Source organism: Elgaria multicarinata, chromosome 1 (assembly GCF_023053635.1).
Source record: "Elgaria multicarinata webbii isolate HBS135686 ecotype San Diego chromosome 1, rElgMul1.1.pri, whole genome shotgun sequence".
In the NCBI taxonomy this organism is placed as follows: domain Eukaryota; kingdom Metazoa; phylum Chordata; class Lepidosauria; order Squamata; family Anguidae; genus Elgaria; species Elgaria multicarinata.
The window spans coordinates 96286925-96306865 of record NC_086171.1 but is presented as its reverse complement, the minus strand read 5'-3'; the positions used below and the strand labels follow the sequence as shown (position 1 = coordinate 96306865).

At 43.3% G+C, this 19941-nt stretch overlaps 1 protein-coding gene across 5 annotated transcripts in view; it reads left to right on the top strand.

Moving 5' to 3' along the window:
* Positions 1-19941, top strand: part of PDE4DIP (phosphodiesterase 4D interacting protein) — a 282371-nt gene that overhangs the window by 78229 nt on the left and 184201 nt on the right. For 3 of the 5 annotated variants that reach the window (XM_063133171.1, XM_063133156.1, XM_063133139.1), the window contains exon 1: positions 11699-12902. In XM_063133171.1, the coding sequence (XP_062989241.1) occupies positions 11814-12902 (1089 nt within the window). In that variant the 5' untranslated portion in view covers positions 11699-11813. Of the gene's footprint in view, positions 1-2483; positions 2660-3049; positions 3168-11696; positions 12903-19941 lie in introns of those variants that run through there. The other 2 variants (XM_063133164.1, XM_063133148.1) reach the window with 2 other exon arrangements.

Genomic DNA, 19941 nt, shown 5'->3' with positions numbered 1-19941 from the left:
ACTCAGTGTAAGGGTACACTGGGGTTGATTTTTTATTGTTGGACTTTTTCTCTGCAGACTCAGGTGGCAGGGAGTTCCCGGTGCTAAAGTCCAAGCACAGGAGTTATTGTGCCTGAGATTTTTACCCACCCCATGATCTTGTTTAGGTTTTGGCCATGTTTCTGAGTTACCAATATGTGGCTGTGTTTGAACTAGCTCCCTTGGGATGGTTTGTTAAGCCTTTCTTTCAATAATTCCCACTGTGATTGCCTGAAGGGTTGTATCAGGAATCTTTCCCCTCCCTTGGTCAGATTTGGAACCAGTTTTTGGAATCATTCAGATGGCAGCTGGGAAACCAGGTTCTTATTGTAGTGAATAGCATTTTGACTGCACACTATCTTGGAGCCTAAAGCTTTCTGACCATCTTTCAGCTCTAAGTATTTCTGCAGTGTGTAACCATTATGCTTTTCACCATGAGATTTCCTCAAATAAAAGAAGTATCACTGACTGAGTGTCCCATGTCAGTTTGCCAGCACGTGTGAATGCTGGAGAGAATGGCCATCCACAACAGTTCTATGGGCTTCTCTACACGAGACTTTTATCATGCACTCGTGATAGGTCACTCACAGAAGTTTGTGGGTACTTGACATGATGTCGTCAACCTACAGGGTCCCTTGCAAGCTTTGTGACTTTATCCTTTTAAAAAAAATGGGGAAAGTCTAGCATTTCCTCTAGAAGCAGGATCATCTGCTTTAATAGTGAACTTCCATAACTGCGCTATACCACAGGGCCATGTAGTGGCTCTATAATGAAACATGCAGAACTTTCAGAGAAAGAAAAAAACTCAAACACAGACTGTGTGAATGAACTGACCTTAATCCTACAAAGAATCTGGAAGCAGAAGCTTCAGGATAACATTCTGGTGTAGAGAAGCCCTATGTGTGTACAATGTATGGGGATAGAGTTCCTCCATCTGCATGGCCAGCAGGGGACTTTGGCCACTAGGCAGTCAGCTGTGGGAGTGGGGCTAGCCTGCGTGGCCCTGCACTCACCATTACACATTCCTTCAATGTAGTGGTGGGAATTGACTGAAGTCCCATTTTGTGTACATCAAAAGTAACAGGAGCTTTCTTTTGATTCTAGAAGTGGTCCTGCATTATCATGTGCCTTAAGAAATTATTAATTCAATTAATAGGTGCCGAATATTTTGGTAGTTTCCAAAGTTAGTCCTATACCGAGTAGACCCATTGAAATGAATGGAACTTTGGTTAGTCATGGCTAACTTTTGTATTTTTTTCTCAGTCAGGAAGATCCAGAAACAATGTTTGGATGTAAACAGAACTTCACTTTATTTCTAATCCTTATTTTCTATCTCTTTCTTTTTTCCCCTCACTTCCTCCTTTCTCTCTTTTCCTCCCTCCTCCTGGGGCCCTCTAAGAACATAAGAACTGCCATGCTGGATCAGACCAAGGGTCCATCTAGTCCAGCACTCTGTTCACACAGTGGCCAAGCAGCCATCAGCAAGGGACCAACAAAGCAGGACATGGTGCAACAGCACCCTCCCACTCATGTTCCCCAGCAACTGGTGCACCCAGGCTTACTGCCTCGAATACTGGAGATAGCACACAACCTAGGGACAAACTTCTTTACAACTCAAAACAAGGAAGTGCATACAACTATTAGAATACAACACTAAATTAAGCCCCATTCATTTCAGTGGGTCTACTCTATGTAGGATTTATTGGATACTACCCCATATCTCCTAATGGTGAATATGCTGCAGCCTAGGAGCTTAATGAAAATCAGTCACTTTGTTATACTGACAGAATGATGCATAGGTGGGTTTGGACCACTCTCAGTTGGGTCACCCCTTGCGCAGACTTTATGGCCCCATCTTCCTGGGGGCACCATGCACCGTCCAAAGCCATTCAGCCAGCAGTGCCTTCCGAGGCTCCCATTGCCTACATCCCCATGGGCTGGATTAGACCTGCAAGCCAGAGGTTTTGCATCTCTGCTCTATGCCACTTTAGAGTTCATGATACAAAACAGGGAAGGTGGTAGATATTCCTAGTAGATGTAAAGAGGTGTCATCCTGTGATATAGTGTAGGGAGAAATCATAATGAAACCCCATGTGGAATATTGGCTGTAGCTCCCACAAATATTTTCACTCTCAAGCTCCCAAAATGAGAGGGAGGCCTCCCCAAGGAGGTGTGGACAATGGGAGTTTCTCCCATATTCATTCTCCTCTTCGGTGTGGCCAGCAAGTATGATGGAAAACCTAGAAGCCTCCTGCACAGCAGCTTTAAGGTGATGCTAGGGATAGCTCGGTCAGAAGTCTCATATACGTCACATATAATCTTCTGCCATTCTTATTCTGATTCCTGTTGAGAGCCACTTTGGTCTCTGGTTTGGACTCAGCAGCAACCACCTACATGATACTCAGCTTTGTAGGTCTTCTGGAGCTGATGACCTTGGTTTGTCTCATCTCTGGTTCTGTCTCTAGGAGGCCCAGTCAGCAAAGACCAAAGCAGAGGAGATGACAACTCTTGCTGAGGCTGAGAAGGAACGCTGCAAGGAACTCAGGAAGCAACTGATAGAGTTCTCCAAAAATCAGGATGAGATCCAAAAAAAACAGGCTCTTTTGGAAACCTGCAACATTACTTTGGCAGAGAAGGAGAAGTGCGTATCTATGGGTTTTGTTACACTGATTTGATTTGTGTCTGCCACACATTAGGCAAAATCTGTCAAGCTCAGGGAATGGTTCTGCATTTCTGAATCTGCAGAGCTGAAGCCTGCACAAACTTTATTATATCTCTTTTGTATGTGTTTGATTTAGGGGTGCATTGGCATAATGTAATTTATCTTCATTTTGTTCATTAGTTTTGCATTTGGGTAGTAGAGAAAATGCCCCTGAGGGCGGCTGGCTCCCAGATCAGTCAGTGCCTCTATGAAGTACTCATATGCTCCCAATGGCCCACTGTCATGCCAAATGGCCACCCCACAATGCTATTGAGGCACAATACTATTTCCTTGCTCTAGCCAAGTAACCTGACTATTTATCTTCTGTAGGAGGATTGAGGAGCTGACCTGTAGTCTGAGAGACAAAGAGCAGCTCCTTGAACTGCTGACCACAGAGAAGCAAAATCTGCTACAATGTCTGGAGGAGCCCCAGGAAAAGAAATTGCAGGTAACAATGCAGCAGAAATTTTCCCAGTTTCCACCCTCTGCAGATAAAGTATTAGTAGGGATTTAACCCTCATTTCAGCCCATTCTCCTTGCTGCTAGTAGAACACAGCATTAGGTGATGTATCTGAGAGATTAACTTCGAAAGAAAGGGGAATAGGACCCTTGAATGCCAGGTGAAGGAGGGCAGGAAATCCCTGCTGTGGGACATACATTTGTAATAATCCCTCCTCCAGCCATGCCAGATTTTTACTGTGCGAGGAAGTCTTTTAGCTTTAACTAGAAGCCATGAACCAATGGGTGCTGCCAGATGAGGCTTTTATAGTGCCTTTGCCCTACCTCATTCACATAATTTTGGCCATGAAAGACTGTGTTTGCAGCTTGGGGGTGCTTCTGGATCCGTCGCTCCAAATGACAGCCCAGATAGATGTGACAGCCAGGAGTGCCTACTATCAGCTTCGGCTAATACGCCAGCTGCACCCCTTCTTAGAGTTAGAAGACCTAAAGACAGTTATGCAGGTGCTAGTAACTTCGAGGCTTGACTTCTGCAATGTGCTTTACATAGGGCTACCTTTGTGCCTCGTCCAGAAACTTCAACTAGTTCAAAATATGGCAGCCAGGCTGGTCAACGGTATACCTAGGGGTGACCACATTACACCAGTTTTAAAATCTCTTCACTGGCTGCCAATTAGTTTCCGAGCAAAGTATAAAGTGTTGGTTATTACCTTTAAAGCCCTACATGGGGGACTTCAATTACCCTGATATCTGTTGGGAGACAAATACTGCCAAAAGCGGCCCTTCCAAGAAATTCCTGTCATGTGTGGGTGATAACTTTCTCCTACAGAAAGTGGAGGAAGGAACTAGAGGATCGGCAATCCTTGACTTGACATTGACCAACAGGGATGACTTAGTGGATAAAGTGGCAGTTACAGGAACTCTGGGGGAAAGTGACCACGTCATACTTAAATTCTTGATTATGAAGGAGACAAAAGTTGAGTGTAGCCATACATGTACTCTGGATTTTAGGAAAGCTGATTTTAATAAACTCAGAACTATAATAAGTAAGGTCCCGTGGCAAGTGAGCCTAATGAGAAAAGGAGTGCAGGATGGGTGGGACTATTTAAAAAAGGAAATTTTAAAGGCACAGTTACAAACAATTCCAACAAGGAGAAAAGATAGAAGACAACAGAGGAAACCAATGTGGCTCCACAAAAAGCTTAGAGATGACCTGAAAACAAAAAAGGATACATATAGGAAGTGGAAGGAAGGCCAGGCTACAAAAGAAGAGTACAGACAGGTGGCGCAGAAGTGCCGAAATGGCATCAGGAAGGCTAAAGCTGAGAATGAGCTGAGGTTAGCGAGGGATGCTAAAAGCAATAAAAAAGCTTTCTTCAGATACGTGAGTAGTAAAAGTCAGAGGAAAGAAATGGTGGTTCAACTGCTTAATGAGGATGGCAAACTGATAACAGATGACAAAAGCCACAGCCAAACCTAAGGTTTATCCTGGGATCATCCAGGGTTCGCCCCTGCCTGAGCACTGGATCCCCTGTGTGTCACCTAGATGAACAGGTTTGACCCCTGGACGATTGAGGGATATGTGTGTCACCTAGATGAACAGGTTTGACCCCTGGACGATTGAGGGATAAACCTTAGGTCTAGCTACAGCCAAAGAAAAGGCTGAAGTGCTCAATTCCTACTTTGCCTCAGTCTTCTCCCAAAAGCAGGTCTATGACCCCCCTGGAGAAAATGAAGCAGAAGTTGAGGGGGCAGGATTGCAATTTGCGATTGATAAACAAATGGTCAAAGAACACCTAATTTCCTTGAATGAGTTCAAATCTCCAGGGCCCAATGAACTGCATCCTAGTGTAATGAAGGAGCTAGCGGAAGAACTCTCAGAACCTTTGTCTATTATCTTTGCAAAATCATGGAAGACGGGTGAAGTGCCGGACGACTGGAGGAGGGCTAACGTTGTCCCTATCTTCAAAAAGGGCAAAAAGGAGGAACCTGGGAACTACAGACCAGTCAGTCTGACATCCATCCCTGGGAAAATTCTGGAGCAGATTATAAAGAAGTCAATCTGTAAACACCCTGAAATCAATGCGGTGATCTCTAGAAGCCAACATGGATTTGTCAGGAACAAGTCCTGTCAGACTAATTTGATCTCATTTTTTGATAAGGTAACCTCCCTTGTGGACTGTGGGAATGCTGTGGATGTCATATATCTTGACTTCAGCAAAGCTTTTGACAAAGTGCCCCATGATATTCTGATTAACAAACTAGCTAAAAGTAGGCTAGATGGAACAACTATTAGGTGGATTCACAGTTGGCTACAGAATCGGACTTAAAGAGTACTTATCAATGGAACCTTCTCAAACTGGGGAGAGGCAACAAGTGGGGTACCACAGGGATCAGTCCTGGGCCCAGTGCTCTTCAACATTTTTATTAATGATTTGGACAAGAAGGTGCAAGGAACGCTTATCAAATTTGCAGATGACACAATATTGGGTGGGTTAGCTAATACCCTGGAAGACAGAAACAAACTTCAAAGTGATCTTGATAGGCTGGAGTACTGGGCTGAAAATAACAGAATGAAATTTAATAGGGATAAATGCCAAGTTCTACATTTAGGGAATAGAAACCAAATGCACAGTTACAAGATGGGGGATACTTGGCTCAGCAATACTACAAATGAGAAGGATCTTGGAATTGTTGTAGATCGCAAGCTGAATATGAGCCAACAGTGCGATATGGCTGCAAGAAAGGCCAATGCTATTTTGGGCTGCATTAATAGAAGTATAGCTTCCAAATCACGTGAGGTACTGATTCCTCTCTATTCGGCCCTGGTTAGGCCTCATCTAGAGTATTGCGTCCAGTTTTGGGCTCCACAATTCAAGAAGGATGCAGACAAGCTGGAGCGTGTTCAGAGGAGGGCAACCAGGATGATCAGGGGTCTGGAAACAAAGCCCTATGAAGAGAGACTGAAAGAACTGGGCATGTTTAGCCTGGAGAAGAGAAGATTGAGGGGAGACATGATAGCACTCTTCAAATACTTAAAAGGTTGTCACTCAGAGGAGGGCCAGGATCTCTTCTCGATCCTCCCAGAGTGCAGGACATGGAATAATGGGCTCAAGTTAAAGGAAACCAGATTTCAGCTGGACATCAGGAAAAACTTCCTGACTGTTAGAGCAGTATGACAATGGAATCAGTTGCCTCGTGAGGTTGTGGCCTCTCCCACACTAGAGGCCTTCAAGAGGCAGCTGGACAACCATCTGTCAGGGATGCGTTAGGGTGGATTCCTGCATTGAGCACGGGGTTGGACTCGATATCCTTGTAGGCCCCTTCCAACTCTGCTATTCTATGATTCTATGGTTTGGGTCCAGGCTACCTGCAGGATCGCCTTCTCCCATATAATTCGCTCCACACGCTCATGTCCTCTGGGAAAAATCTACTTCAGCTAGCAAAAACTGGATTAACAAGTGTTACCCAGAGGACCTTCTCTTCTGCTGCTCCCAGACTGTGGAATGGCCTGCCAGAGGAGACTCGTCAACTTAACAGTCTACTAGCATTCAAGAAACCTATAAAGACTGATCACTTCTGGCAGGCCTATCCAGTGGAATTTTAAGATGTTTCTAGAATGTTTTTTAGGATGTTTTTAAAAATGTATATTATGTTTTAATTCAGTTTTATGTATTTTATCGTTTATTGTTGTTCCCCGCCTCAATCAAAATGGAGAGGCGGGTAAGAAATAATAATAATAATAATAATAATAATAATAATAATAATAATAATATTTTATGGGGGTCCAGATGACAATGCTTTTGTCTGTAACCTTTCTGTGTTATCCCACCACTTTTCCAATATATTTTTGTACCACAGAAAGTCTGTTAAGAAAAGAATGGAATTACTGCATAATTTCTTTTGATTAGTAGTGTTAGGAGCCCTCTTGCTAGAAGCACCTTGTAACCTGCATTCTGTCCCAATCCAGTCCCCAAATTCCTCAGATCTATAGTAGAAGCACTCCCATAGATCCAAGATCCCCTCCAAATATGAGTATGCTTTGCTTCTATGCTTTGAAAATGAGAAACGTAACCTCAAAAACACCATGCTGTCCAGAAAAATATACTCCAGGTACTTGCTCTCCTTTGTGTGACATGCCTGAAGTCCAAATATAAAGACAATTCAGTTTGCACGTAATGAATGAGCTGAGAGTCCTTATTGCAGGCAGTGCTAATTACAAGATAGCACACACAGATAGGGAGGGTACATTGTTTCAAAGAATACCCCCACTTACCTCTGCCGGGGTAATACCAACCCCTCAAGCACAGAGCCTCAAATAGTCTTAAATAAAAAACAAATAAAAGAAAGTTCACAAAATGTTTCAGGAATGTGGGAGGGTTGCAGAGTGGCTAAGTTTCATCTAACACTTGTAGGAGCTGTACTAGTGTGTAAACTGCAATCCCCTTGCTATCTCCAAGCTGTGGTTGGAGGTAACAACAGCATTCCCGTCCCTGCCACCAGGCCAGGTGGTGGGGCTTGAGTGGGTGGAGCCTGGGGAGGGAGCCCAAGCCTATGCAGGCCAGATGAGCAACCTCAGTGGCCTGGAGGTTGCCCATCCATGATCTAGGAGACTTGAAAGCGTAGAGGGCTTCCCTAGCAAATCAAAATGTTGCTCTCCTTTTGTTTGTGTCCGAAACAGATGGAGCAATGGATTTTCCTCAAAGCAGCACCTTTCTGGCCCTGTGCATCTGTTTCTCCGCAAGACAGTAGAATTATGTGCAAGGTAGACATTAGAGCTATGATCCTATCTGTGGCAGTTAATACAGGAATTTTGCAGCTGCTTGTTACAGACCTTCACATCAGGCAATAGCCAAAGTTGTGGCAAGATGGAGCTACAGCTTTGAAATCTTCTGGGCAGCTCCTAAAGACTGTGATTTCAGAATGAGGAAGTCTTACAATGACAAAAAGAACACCTTCTTTCCATCCAACCCTCTTCATTCAAGTGTCTTAATTCACTGTCTGGAACCAGTTTCCTCCCATACGTATGGAATATCCATCATTCTGATATGTGTGAGTTAATATTAGGCCCTCCTTTCTCAAATGCTTTTGGATGGATTGGCCACAGATATCCCAAACCAGAGTCTACTAGTTTCACAACACAGAGGATAGTCACTCTCAGCATTGCCAGAAGGCCCAGTAGTTCTGCAGAAGCTGTCAGATCCTGGTCCGTAGAATGGGTTCTGGCTTCTTCCAATGAGCAATCCTAACTCTTTAGCAAGCAAAGTAGCTGCTGGACCAGGCAGGTTGAGCAGTCTCTTTCCTTCAGAATGCAAAGAAATAAATCACAATTCTCCAAGAAACTAAAACCATCTCCTAGTTTCTTGCTGCAATCAGCAGCCCTATGCCAATTTCACTCTTCTTGATACAAAATATCTTTAAACAAGAACTAGCACAAGCAACAGGAGTGCTCTGCTCTAATAATTTGCCCCCAGGACTCTGGCTTGAATACCCACCTTGGTCAGGTGAGCACACCCACATTAACTCCATGCGCAGTAATCTCCTCCACACCAAGGCACAGCATAATATAACATTACTTCACATTATACATTGTTCACCTTTACACTTTTTACAAGTGAAAGGAACTTAAAATATACAAATTAATTCCCATCAACCTTTCTGGAATTTCTTCATATACTCTACTACATGGCAAGCTTCTGGGGCCCAATCTGTTACATGTATTGTACTTCTGTTTTAACCCAGCAAGAAAAATGGATGTTTTAAACAGGCTACAATTAAAACAAAAAACAAAAAAACTTTCCCATAGCAAGGCCCTAATTGAGTTTGGGATCCCCTGCATTTGCTTCAGAGCCTGAATCTCCTGCAGCTCACCTACTTTGGCTCTCAGTTATGGATGACATTTCTTCTTTTGAGGCAAACACTTCCATAAAGTGGCATGTCAAGACTGTTAGCTTCTTTAGAATGGCACAAATGCATAAAGAGTGCATCTGTTGCCTTTCCAGTACTCAAACTGCAGTATTTTGTTGATAGGAAATGTGGGCAACCTTCTTGGACCTCAAGGCTGCATGTAGTGCTGGCTGATGGTACAGGGCTGTATGTTCATGTATGGGCATACACAAATTGAGATGTGAAGTTTCAAACCTCACTCACCTCCCTTCCCACTGTGATCAGGGGATGACATAGGGTGATATTTTCAAACCTGTTTTCAGATACCAGCAAGGAAATAATAATAATAATAATAATAACAACAACAACAACAACAACATTTATTAACCACCTCTCCCTCTGGATCGAGGCGGGGAACAACACCGAATAAAATATAATACATAAAATTGAGAGCTTCGGCTATTGGGCGGTATAAAAATGTAATAAATAAATAAAATAAAAATTAGTTAAAAGAGCATATAAAAACAATACAATATTAAAACAACAGTCACAACATCTTAAAATTCTTAGGTTTAAAATTCATCTGGGTAGGCCTGCCGGAAGAGAATAGTCTCCACAGCTGTCTTAACCTCAGAGAGAGTATTAAGCTGACGAATCTCCTCCAGCAGGCCATTCCACAGTCTGGGGGTAGCAGAAGAAAAGGTCCTCTGGGTAACAGTTGCCAGCCTAGTTGTGGCTGACTGGAGTAAACCCTTCCCAGAGGACCTGAGTGTGCAGGGCAGATTGTATGGGAGAAGGCAATCCTGCAGGTCACCTGGACCCAAACCAGGTAGGGCTTTAAAGGTAATAACTAACACTTTATACTTCGCCCGGAAACTAATTGGCAGCCAGTGAAGTGATTTTAAAATTGGTGTAATATGGTCACCCCTAGGTGTACCAGTGATCAACTGGCTGCCATATTTTGAACTAGTTGTAGAGCGCATTGCAGAAGTTGAGCCTCTGAAGTTATCAGTGTGTGCACTACTGTCTTTAGGTCTTCAAACTCTAGGAAGGGGCGCATCAGCCGAAACTGATAGTAGGCTGTCCTGACCATCACATTTATCTGGGCTGTCATTTGGAGCGACAGATCCAGAAGCACCACCAAGCTGCAAACAGTCTTTCAGGGGGAGTGTAACCCCATCCAGAACTGGTTGACACATCTCCAAACCCTTGACAGCAAGCACCTCCATCTTCTCTGGATTCAGCTTCAGTTTGTTTTTCCTCATCCAGCACATTACCGCCTCTAAGCATTCATTCAGAGGAGACACACTATCCTTAGCTGTTGTTGAAGGCATAGAGAAATATATTTGGGTGTCATCAGCATACTGATAGCACAGAGATCTGCAGCAGGAGGAGTGGGGAGCAAGGTTTAGCCTCTTCCCCCCACAATCCCGGTTTGCTTTATCTTTACTATTATCTTTATCTTTACTATTCAAATTCAGGAGTCCTCTTCAGTGTATTTATTTTGTAGGTATCTGACACTCCCAGTTTAAATGAACACATTTTCTTACCAGTAGTTAGTTACCACTTGTCCTTTTCCATGGCAGCCATTTTGTGGTGGCACCCAGGACAGTTTTGCAAATTGCCAAATGTGCCACAACCGCAAAAGGTTGCCTACTCCTGTTCTAAAATTGAAATGTGAAGGAAATCATGTCCAGCACGGTCTGGCAAGTTGAATAAGATGTCGCCCCAGTGTTCCGTGTGTTTAGTGTTAAAACAGTTGCAGTGTCTGCCATTAAATCAAGAGAGATCTCCAGAATGGCAACCACCTTGTGAAATGAAGGCTGCAATCCAACCTCTCTGCACTTGGAAGGAAGTCCTATTGACCTGAGGCGGGGGCGGACGGGACAGGTTACTTCCTAATGAACATGCAATTGGACTGCAAATAATGCAGCCTAATAGATGAAAGGTCATTTTGTATATGTGACAGTTAACGTTTGTATCTGTGCAGACCTTATGCAGGTTGCTGTGCAGCCAAATGCAGCCGCTAGCATACATACAAGCTTTCTGCATTTCTAGAACTGTGTTTGTTGTGTTCATACTTAGAATATTTTTGGTGCAGACATGAACATTCTGGTTTTACGAGCACACTTCCCCTCTTCGCTTCTCTACGGCCAACTTTACGCTAGGGCGTGGCTCCTAGCAGAGGGGAAGAAATCCCTTTTCTTTCTGCGCACGCGGGGGGGCGGGGGGCGAAGGAACTACAATTCCCAAGAACCTCTCCACGGAACGCTTGCGTGTTGCTACCGAGCGCAGCCGCCATCTTGAAATCTGAGCCACAATCAAGGGAGGATCAGACGCACAAGCATCTTTCCAGCTTTTGTGTGGCAGATTGGAAAAGGAAAGCGCGGGGCTGGGCACAACCCTTCAGCTTCTGACCGGTCTCTGGTGGGCGACCCTTTAGGGCGCAGCGGCTGTAAGGAGGTGGAGGGAGCTTCCAGGCGCTCCCACCCCGCCTGCGGGTGCCTGCCTGCCTGCCTGCCTGCCTGCCGGGCGGCGGCTCCTTGGGGAAGGTGGGCAGGGGTTGCCTTGCGAGAAGGGGGGCAGGCAGCAGGATATGGGTTAGGCAGTGCCGAGCGGCGGAGGCTGCCTGGTCCCCTCCCTGCCCAAATCCGCTGGGCTACTGGAGCGTGAGGTTCCGGCCAGCCTAGGCGCAAGGGGACAGGGCTGCTGAGAACTGGCCGGAGCCCATCAGTGGGCCGCGGGGAGGATGAGGGAAGCCTGCCGGATTTGTGGCCGGGAGCTCTGCGGTAACCAGAGGCGCTGGATCTTCCACACCACGGCGAAGCATAACTTGCAGGTTTTGCTCTCGCACGTCCTGGGCAAGGAGGTCTTTCGAGATGGCAAAGCCGAATTTGCCTGCAGCAAGTGCGCCTTTATGCTGGAGCGCATCTATCGCTTTGATACGGTCATTGCCCGCATCGAAGCGCTCTCGATCGAGCGGCTGCAGAAGCTATTGCTGGAGAAGGACCGCCTCAAGTTGTGCATCGCCGGCATGTACAAGAAGAACAACGACGACTCCGGGGTGGATGAGGCGGGAGACGTTTCCAGTCTGCCCGATGTGCGCTATTCGGCTCTGCTTCAGGAAGACTTCGCTTATTCCGGCTTCGAATGCTGGATAGGACCGGAAGAGCGCGTCGTGGAACCGCACACCTGCCACGCCGCCGAGAGCGCCGGCAGCCGCCCCAGGCGATGTCGGGGTTGCGCGGTGCTGCGTGTTGCGGATGCTGACTATGAGGCCATTTGCAAAATCCCGCGAAAAGTGGCAAGGAATGTCTCTTCTCAGTGCTCTACGAGCACTTGTAATGAAGAGTCGCCTGTGTGTGAGTCGATAACGGCTGACCTGTCGCCAAGCGGCAAGGCACCTCTGGATGAAGAAAGCATGGAAGAGGAAACTCCCGGCTCGTCCCTGGAGTCCCTGGACACGACAGTGACAGCCAGCCCTGCACATCAGAAAGTCGAGGAAACGGACGCGGAGGCAAAGAGAAGCGGGAAGTGTGATTGCTGCAGAGGTGCTTGCAATTTGTCACTGCATGGGAACAGGTTGGACATAGCTCTTAGCCTGGTCAAGGCTTTTGATTGCAAGCCAATCCAGAGTCCCAGGGGGAGCAAGCTGCCTGTTCCAGTCAAATCAAGCTCTCTTTGCCAGGACCTGATGGATAAAAACACGTATTCCGCCTTCCCAAATGTGGCAGTGAAATCTCATCCTGAATATGCGTTACCCTTTCCCTTAGAGATGTCTGACCTTCAGGTATTGTGGGAAGACCTGTGTGTGGACTACATGCCACTTCGAGTTAAGGTAGAGGACTATTTCTGCCATCTCTGCTCATGAAATCCTTGAGTGTTGTCACCCTCCGCTATTGACAAATTTGTTATGTGGGTCATTATTTTTGCAGTGCACTTGCAGTTTGCTTGCAAGTTCTCTGCGACCAACTCCTTTCTTTTTCTCTTCTGAAAAGGTAAAAAACAACAACACCCACCCCATTTTATGGTCTAGTGTGTATGGAGATCCCCCCCCCCAGTTTTTTTGGGTTTTTTTGTTTTTTTTGTTTTTGCATATCATTGAAAAGAATACTAATTTCTAGAGATACCTCTTTTCTGCTTTTCATTGCTCTTTTGTTTAGCAATAGTGGCTCTTCATTTCCTGTAGAAATGTGCTATAGATAAATGTGCTATAGAGGCAGGATCTACACTACTGCATTAAAGCACTTTATAACTGTTTTGACAACTGTACGTGGAGTGTGTCCTGGGCCCCAACAGTTGTCAAAACTGTTATAAAGCGCTTCAAAGCAATAGTGTAGATCCTGCCAGAGTTGCTATCAATAAATGTGCTATAAACAGTCTTCTTCAATTGGAAGTTTAGATATTCTAAACAATTGGTATTTCTTCTGTATTTTAAAAGGTTTAGAAATTAATGGCAGTTGCCACCAGTAGCATGTCACCTGCAAATATGCAGTTGAGTCTGCTTTTCATCACGGATTTCCTTACCTTTGCTAGAATTTTAAATCGCATTAAGATGTAAGTTCCTGGTTATTTTGAACAAAGACTGCCTCTGTCAGCTTTAATTCAGAAATATCCATGTCAGTCTAATTGCATTCATGTCAGTCTAATTGCATTCACAATAGTAGCAATTTCTAATTTCAGTTAGAAATATTCTTGTTCATATCTATAGCAACCAACCTGACAATGATGGATGATAATGACATTTCCTCTTCAGTGGATTTGTCAGATTCTCAGATTCTGGCTTTGATAATAGAAAATTCACTGAAATTGTAATAAGCGCTTAGTGGAAAATCAATTGAAGCATTATATCCAGAGCTGAGTCTTAACTGAGTAGTATATGCTTGTAACACCTCAAGAAAATCTGTTTCAGTTCAGTCTTAGGACTGTTCTGCAGTCAGTGAAGGAGTGATCTCTTTTCTATAGTTTTGGGACTATTTCCACAGAACGTGTGTGTTCTTGCTCCTCGCTATTCCTGTTGAAGCCCATAAGCATGATTGCTGGCAAGACTGCAATCATGCCCTGTGGCATTGTAAGGGTTCCAGAGTCGTCTGTTGGTTTTCAACTGGTAGGCCATGACCTATAACTGCGTTGCCAGTTGATTTAGGGGAGTCTTATAAACTAGAAAGAAAATCTCAGCTCTAGATAGCTGTAGTAAAAAAATCATAACAAAACTAATTTTTTATGTATTTTATGCTTGTTGTTGTTCCCCGCCTCGATCCAATCAAAGAGGCAGGTAAGAAATAAATTATTATTATTATTATTATTAATAATAATAATAAGTGGGTCTTGAATGCAGGCTAAAAGTAAAAGGCGGTTCCTAGATCTGGAGAGTTTGAAGATCAGTGTACTAAAGAGTAATCTTTTTCCATTTTTTGAAAAAGATACTTGATTCAACTGTCTTGCAAAGATATGTGAATAGAGCCCATGCTTTTGCTGCTAATCTGCAGTGTAATTTTCTTTAATGGAGGCAGCCCCTTCCCCCACACTCATGTGCTTATTTTCGGTGGCATCAGCTAGAGTGGTGATTTTCACTGAAACTGCAGCAGCAGATAAAGCTGTTCTGATTCCAAAATGTTTCATTATAAAACCACAAGTGGAAAATCAGGAATGTGCAGATGAAGTAAGTTTGCCTGAAAACTTATTAGAGCAAATATTGCATTCTACTCCTAGAATATGGCAAAAGAGGCTGATACTATCTTAAATGTGAGGATGGTGATGCCTCCCAACATTGGGATCTCATGTGGTATAGTGCTTAGAGTAGCTTCCCAACCTGGTGCCCTCCAGATGTTTTGGACTGCAATTCCCAGTATTCCTGACCATTGGCCATGATGGCTAGGGCTGATCTGATGGGAGTTCAAGTTCAAAACATCTAGAGGGCATTGGTTTGGGGAAGGCTTGGCTAAAGCGTCCAGGGAGACTTGGCATCAAATGTCCACCAGCAAAGATGTTCACCTTGGACTTGTCCCTAAACCTAACCTACCTCATAGGGTTGTTGTGAGAATAAAAAGGTGGCAAGGGAAACTGCCCTAAATTCCTTGGAGAAAGAGTGGCATAATACATAATAAAGAAATTAGGGCTTGGCAAGAGGCCCAAATGTCGTTACTTTAAAACTCCGCTAATAAGCTCTGTAACTCTGTTAATAAACTCTATAATAGCGATGACAGCAACAAAAGTCCAAGGTGTAGGGAGAAAATATGAACATATGGAAGTGTTCATTCAGCTCTATTTCTCAGCTAAGGAAGCCATCAGTACCTAGTGGCATAATTGGGACTATAGTCTTGCCCACTTTTGCTAATCTGCAAATTTTCCTTCTTTATATTATTTCTTTAAAGCATTCATAACTATACATTTTTTTGAAAGTGACATAACGGCAGATTACATGAAATAGGGAGTTTTCATTGGTGCCCCAGATCTTTGGAACTTTCTACTTTGAGGGGCCGTGGCTCTATGGTAGAGTACATGCTTTGCATGCAAAAGGTCCACGTTCAGTCCCCAGCTTCTCCAGACGGGGATGGGAAAAGCACCTGCCTGAAACTGTGGAGAGCCATTGCCAGTCAGTGTCAACAACACTGGGCTAGGTGGGCCAATGGCTGTTCGGTTGCCTTTAAACAGGCTCTGAAGATGTATATGTCTCCAGTAGCTTTTCTGCGAATGATTTTATTCTGATTATTTATTTATTTATTTATTTATTTATTTTATTTTAGAGTATTTTTATCCTGCACCTCAGCCAAAAGGCTCTCGGAGTGGCTTACAATTTATCAATAAAGAAGACAGTCCCTACCCTCAGGCTTACATTCTAAAAAAGACATGACACACATGGAAAAGGGGATGTGGAGGGAAGAGGGAGAAAATAAAAAGAAATTAAGGAGACTGTTTAGGCTGGTGGGAAGGCCTTGCTCTGTCCCCTCATCTCCCAATTTAGGGGCAAACCAACAGCTCCTTCTTCCCCACAAGGTGAAGATGTTAGCCCTGCGGGGGGGAGGGCGGTCTAACTGAAGCAGGCTCCGATGGTCCCTGCCTACTCCAGTCCCCCTCGCATCTTCTTCCTCACAGGGTGAAGATGGCAGTTAGCCCTGGGGGGGGGGGGGGTCGGTCTGCTATATAGTTTTAAATTGTAATATTCTTTTTGTATTGGTTTTAGCATTATGATTGTGAGACAACTTGTGAGGACATTGTCCTTTAAGATGGGGTAAAAGTATTTGAAACAAACAAAATTAACTGTGTTAAATGCAACTAGTAAGCAAACGACACAAAGGAGGAACAAGTTTTTAAAACAGCATAAAGTAATGCAAGCAGTAGTTTAAATGGCAGTAAAATAACAGAACAATTTAAAACACAGATGGTTGGTGCCCTTGAATGACTGGCAACAGCTTCATAGTCTGCTACTTGTTACTCTGTCACAGGTGAATTTTCAAATAGCTTAAAGGCACAACTTTTCTTCCAGTTTTTTCAGCTGTTTGTACTGGGAAAAACTGAGAATATAAGACATGACTTGCATTGCTTCTGTAGGCTTAGTTTTCTGTAATGCTAGGGAAGATACAAACCTCATAGGGTCAGGACCTTGTAGATTTACGTAAGACATGAAAATAAAAGATGGTGAGAGGAGGCATCCATAGAGATTAGTGAAGCAGTGAAGCCTTAATTTAACTCTCTGTTGAATTGTGGCCAAGGATATTTTATTGCTTGTGTGCATTAACTTGGAAAACAGAGACTATACAATGTGGACTTCTTTGCCCTCTCCACTCCATATGTTTTCCAGATCAATCTGATTTGTACATAGTGATGGGCTTTAGGATCAGTTTGGAATAGTGTACAAAATTAGAGAAGGCAGTAGTTGATATGAATGACATATTGTGAACCACCCAGAGAGCTCCGGCTATTGGGCAGTATAGAAACGTAATAAATAAATAAATAAATAAATAAAACCAACGAGTGCCAAAGGCTCACAACTGCTATAATAACATACAATATGCTAAATACTAAAAAAAGGGTGAACACTTATATCAAGCAAAAGTTTATATAACATAATAAACAACCATAAACAGTCATAATACACATTAGAATAATGATATACGGGGGCGGAGCTGTATGCCATGATGGGTAAGATTTCTCCTTGAGAGACTCCCGTACAGGGGGATCTGAGAACTTAATTATCTCATTCAAAAAGGCATGGGTCGTTAATGGAAATGAAGGGAAATGAATATGATTTTTAAGTGAGGGTGAAAATCTTGTTTTTGGAAGCAGAATCAGTATAAGGAGAGAGAAAAGCAGCCCGGTTTTTTAGGCTGTAAATCAGTCAGACGGAACGGAGGGGGGAGCGATGAAAATGAAACTGGCTTTGTGAATGTCAGAGCTCTCCCGTCTCCCAGTCTGATAAAGCACAGTGATTTACACTCCTTATCTGAGAAGAATGCCTAATTGGCAGTAAATTCACCCTTTAAAAAGCATCGAAGGAGGAAGTGTTTATCTGCGTAGAAAAGGAGACGATGCGGATTGTATACGGGACATTAAGTGAGAGTTAAAAATAGATCCATGCCGAACGTTAGAAAATAAATAAATAAATAAATAAATAAAAACCTGGGAAGGCTACCTGGCAGCGAATACACCCCTCTAATCATAATTTGGCCCGTCTTGAGAAAGTGTCTACAGAAGAAGTTACACAAAGTAGTGGGAGTGAGAGCGACGGGTCTGTCAAGATGGCGGAGAAATCTGGCACGGTGCCAACTTCAACTACAATGGAAGATCTGAAGAGGCTGATTTTGGATAGTACAGCAACACTGAGTAAAAAGATGGATGAAAATGTAAAGAAAGCAGATAAGAGGATGGGGGTGCTCGCAGACAAGATTTCCCAGAATGACAGAGCTATAAAGATGCTAGATGTTGAAGTAAAATCACTGGAGAAAAGGCAGGATGCCTTTGAAAAAAGTTCTGAGGTGAAGTTCCAAGATCAAGAATTAAAGCTGATCCAGTTGCAAGATCAGGACCGACGTTCCAACGTACGAATTAAAAACTTTGTTGAAGAACCAGCAGAGGAGAAAAATAATTTTGAAATGGTTCAATGATATGATGCCTGATCGGGATATAAAAGACTGTGACCTGGAAAGGATCCATAGAGTGGGAGGAGCAAATTACAGAGGAGCAATCAGAGACATTCTTGTGAAATTTGGCAGTTATTATAAAAAGGAGCAAGTGATGAAGAAATTGAGGTCCATGGCCATGATAAAATATAAAGGCAAAGCAGTGCAAGTATTCAACGATCTCTGTCAGCAAACACTCCAATGGAGATGCAGCGTCAAGCAAATAACTGAAACGTTAACAAGAAGCGCAATAAAATATGCTTGGGGCTACCCTGTTTTCTTAAAGTTTTCACATGGTGGGAGTCAATACAGAGTAACCTCTTTGGATCAAGGCAAGGAGTTACTGAAGAGTCTGGGTTTATTTAAGGAAGCAAGTCTTGGAGCTGAAGCTGGAAACGGAGCTGAAGCAGGGGCGTCTGGGATGGGGTAAAATGTTGAATGGTTTATGAGATAATAATACATAAAAGTTGTTAAGTATAGAGATCTTGCTGCTCAGGCGGAGCTCCGCCTCCCCCCCTCCCTTAAGGTAGTTAATGGCCGGAGTGGTAGACTTACGGGGATATGGGGGGGGAAGGAAGTGGGGGGTGGGATGGGAGATTGGGGGGGGTTCAAAAGGGTGGAAGGGAGGGAGTTGAAGGGGGGTTTAGGGTTTGTTTTTTGTTGTTGTTTATGTTTATGAGTTGCAGAGCACACGGGACCGGAAGAAGAATCAAAAGAGTAAATATGGATTAAAAAAAGTATCAACGCTCAATATTAAAGGTCTGGGGGCAGTCGTGAAAAGGAGGAGAATAGAACAAATGTTAAATAAAGAAAGATCTGATATTATTATGATGCAAGAAACACACCAAAAATTTGGCGGCGTAAATGAAATACGGACAAAGTGGTCAGTCTATTATGAAAAGTCATTGGGGACATCAAAAAAAAATGGAGTGGCAATTTTGATTTAAAAAAAAGTGGATTTATATTAAAAACTATAAAAAAGGATGATAATGGTAGATATCTTATGATAAAGGGACAAATTGAAAGTGAACAATATACATTAGTTAATGTTTACGCCCCCAATGAGAGACACAGAGAGTTTTATATGGAATTATTTAAAGAAATAGAGGAGTTTAGGGAGGGGCATCTTATTTTAGCTGGGGACTTGAATATGGTAATGGATAATAGAGTGGATAGGTCAAACCCCACTAAGGCGGAAAAGAGAAATAATATTACTATATTAAATAAATTAGTAAAAGAAAAAGATTATGTAGATTGCTGGCGTTTGCTGAATGGGGCGAACCCTGGCTTCTCTTACTACTCCTCAGTTCATCATACATACTCTAGAATAGATTATATATTTGTTTCAAAAGAGTTTGCAAGTAAGGTATGTAAAATGAAAACGGGGGTAATAAAGGTAACAGACCATGCTTTGCTAAGTTTAGAGTTCACAGTTAGAAAGAATTATAAAGAAGCGTTTAGGTGGAAATTAAACACAAAACTTTTGAAGTATAATAAAGTGGTAGAAAAAATGCAAAGAGAACTGTCAGAGACTTGGGAAATTAATGAGAAGGGAGGAACGACAAGGGCAGTAGTTTGGGATACCATGAAGGCAGTAACAAGAGGGATATGTATTAGAGAATTGTGCAATTTAAGGAGGCAACAAATAGCAGAACAGGGAAAATTGGAGGAAGAGATTAAGAAATTGGAGAAAGATTATTGGCAATTTAAAAATAAACATAAATTAATAGAAATACAAGCAAAGAAAAAGCAATTAGA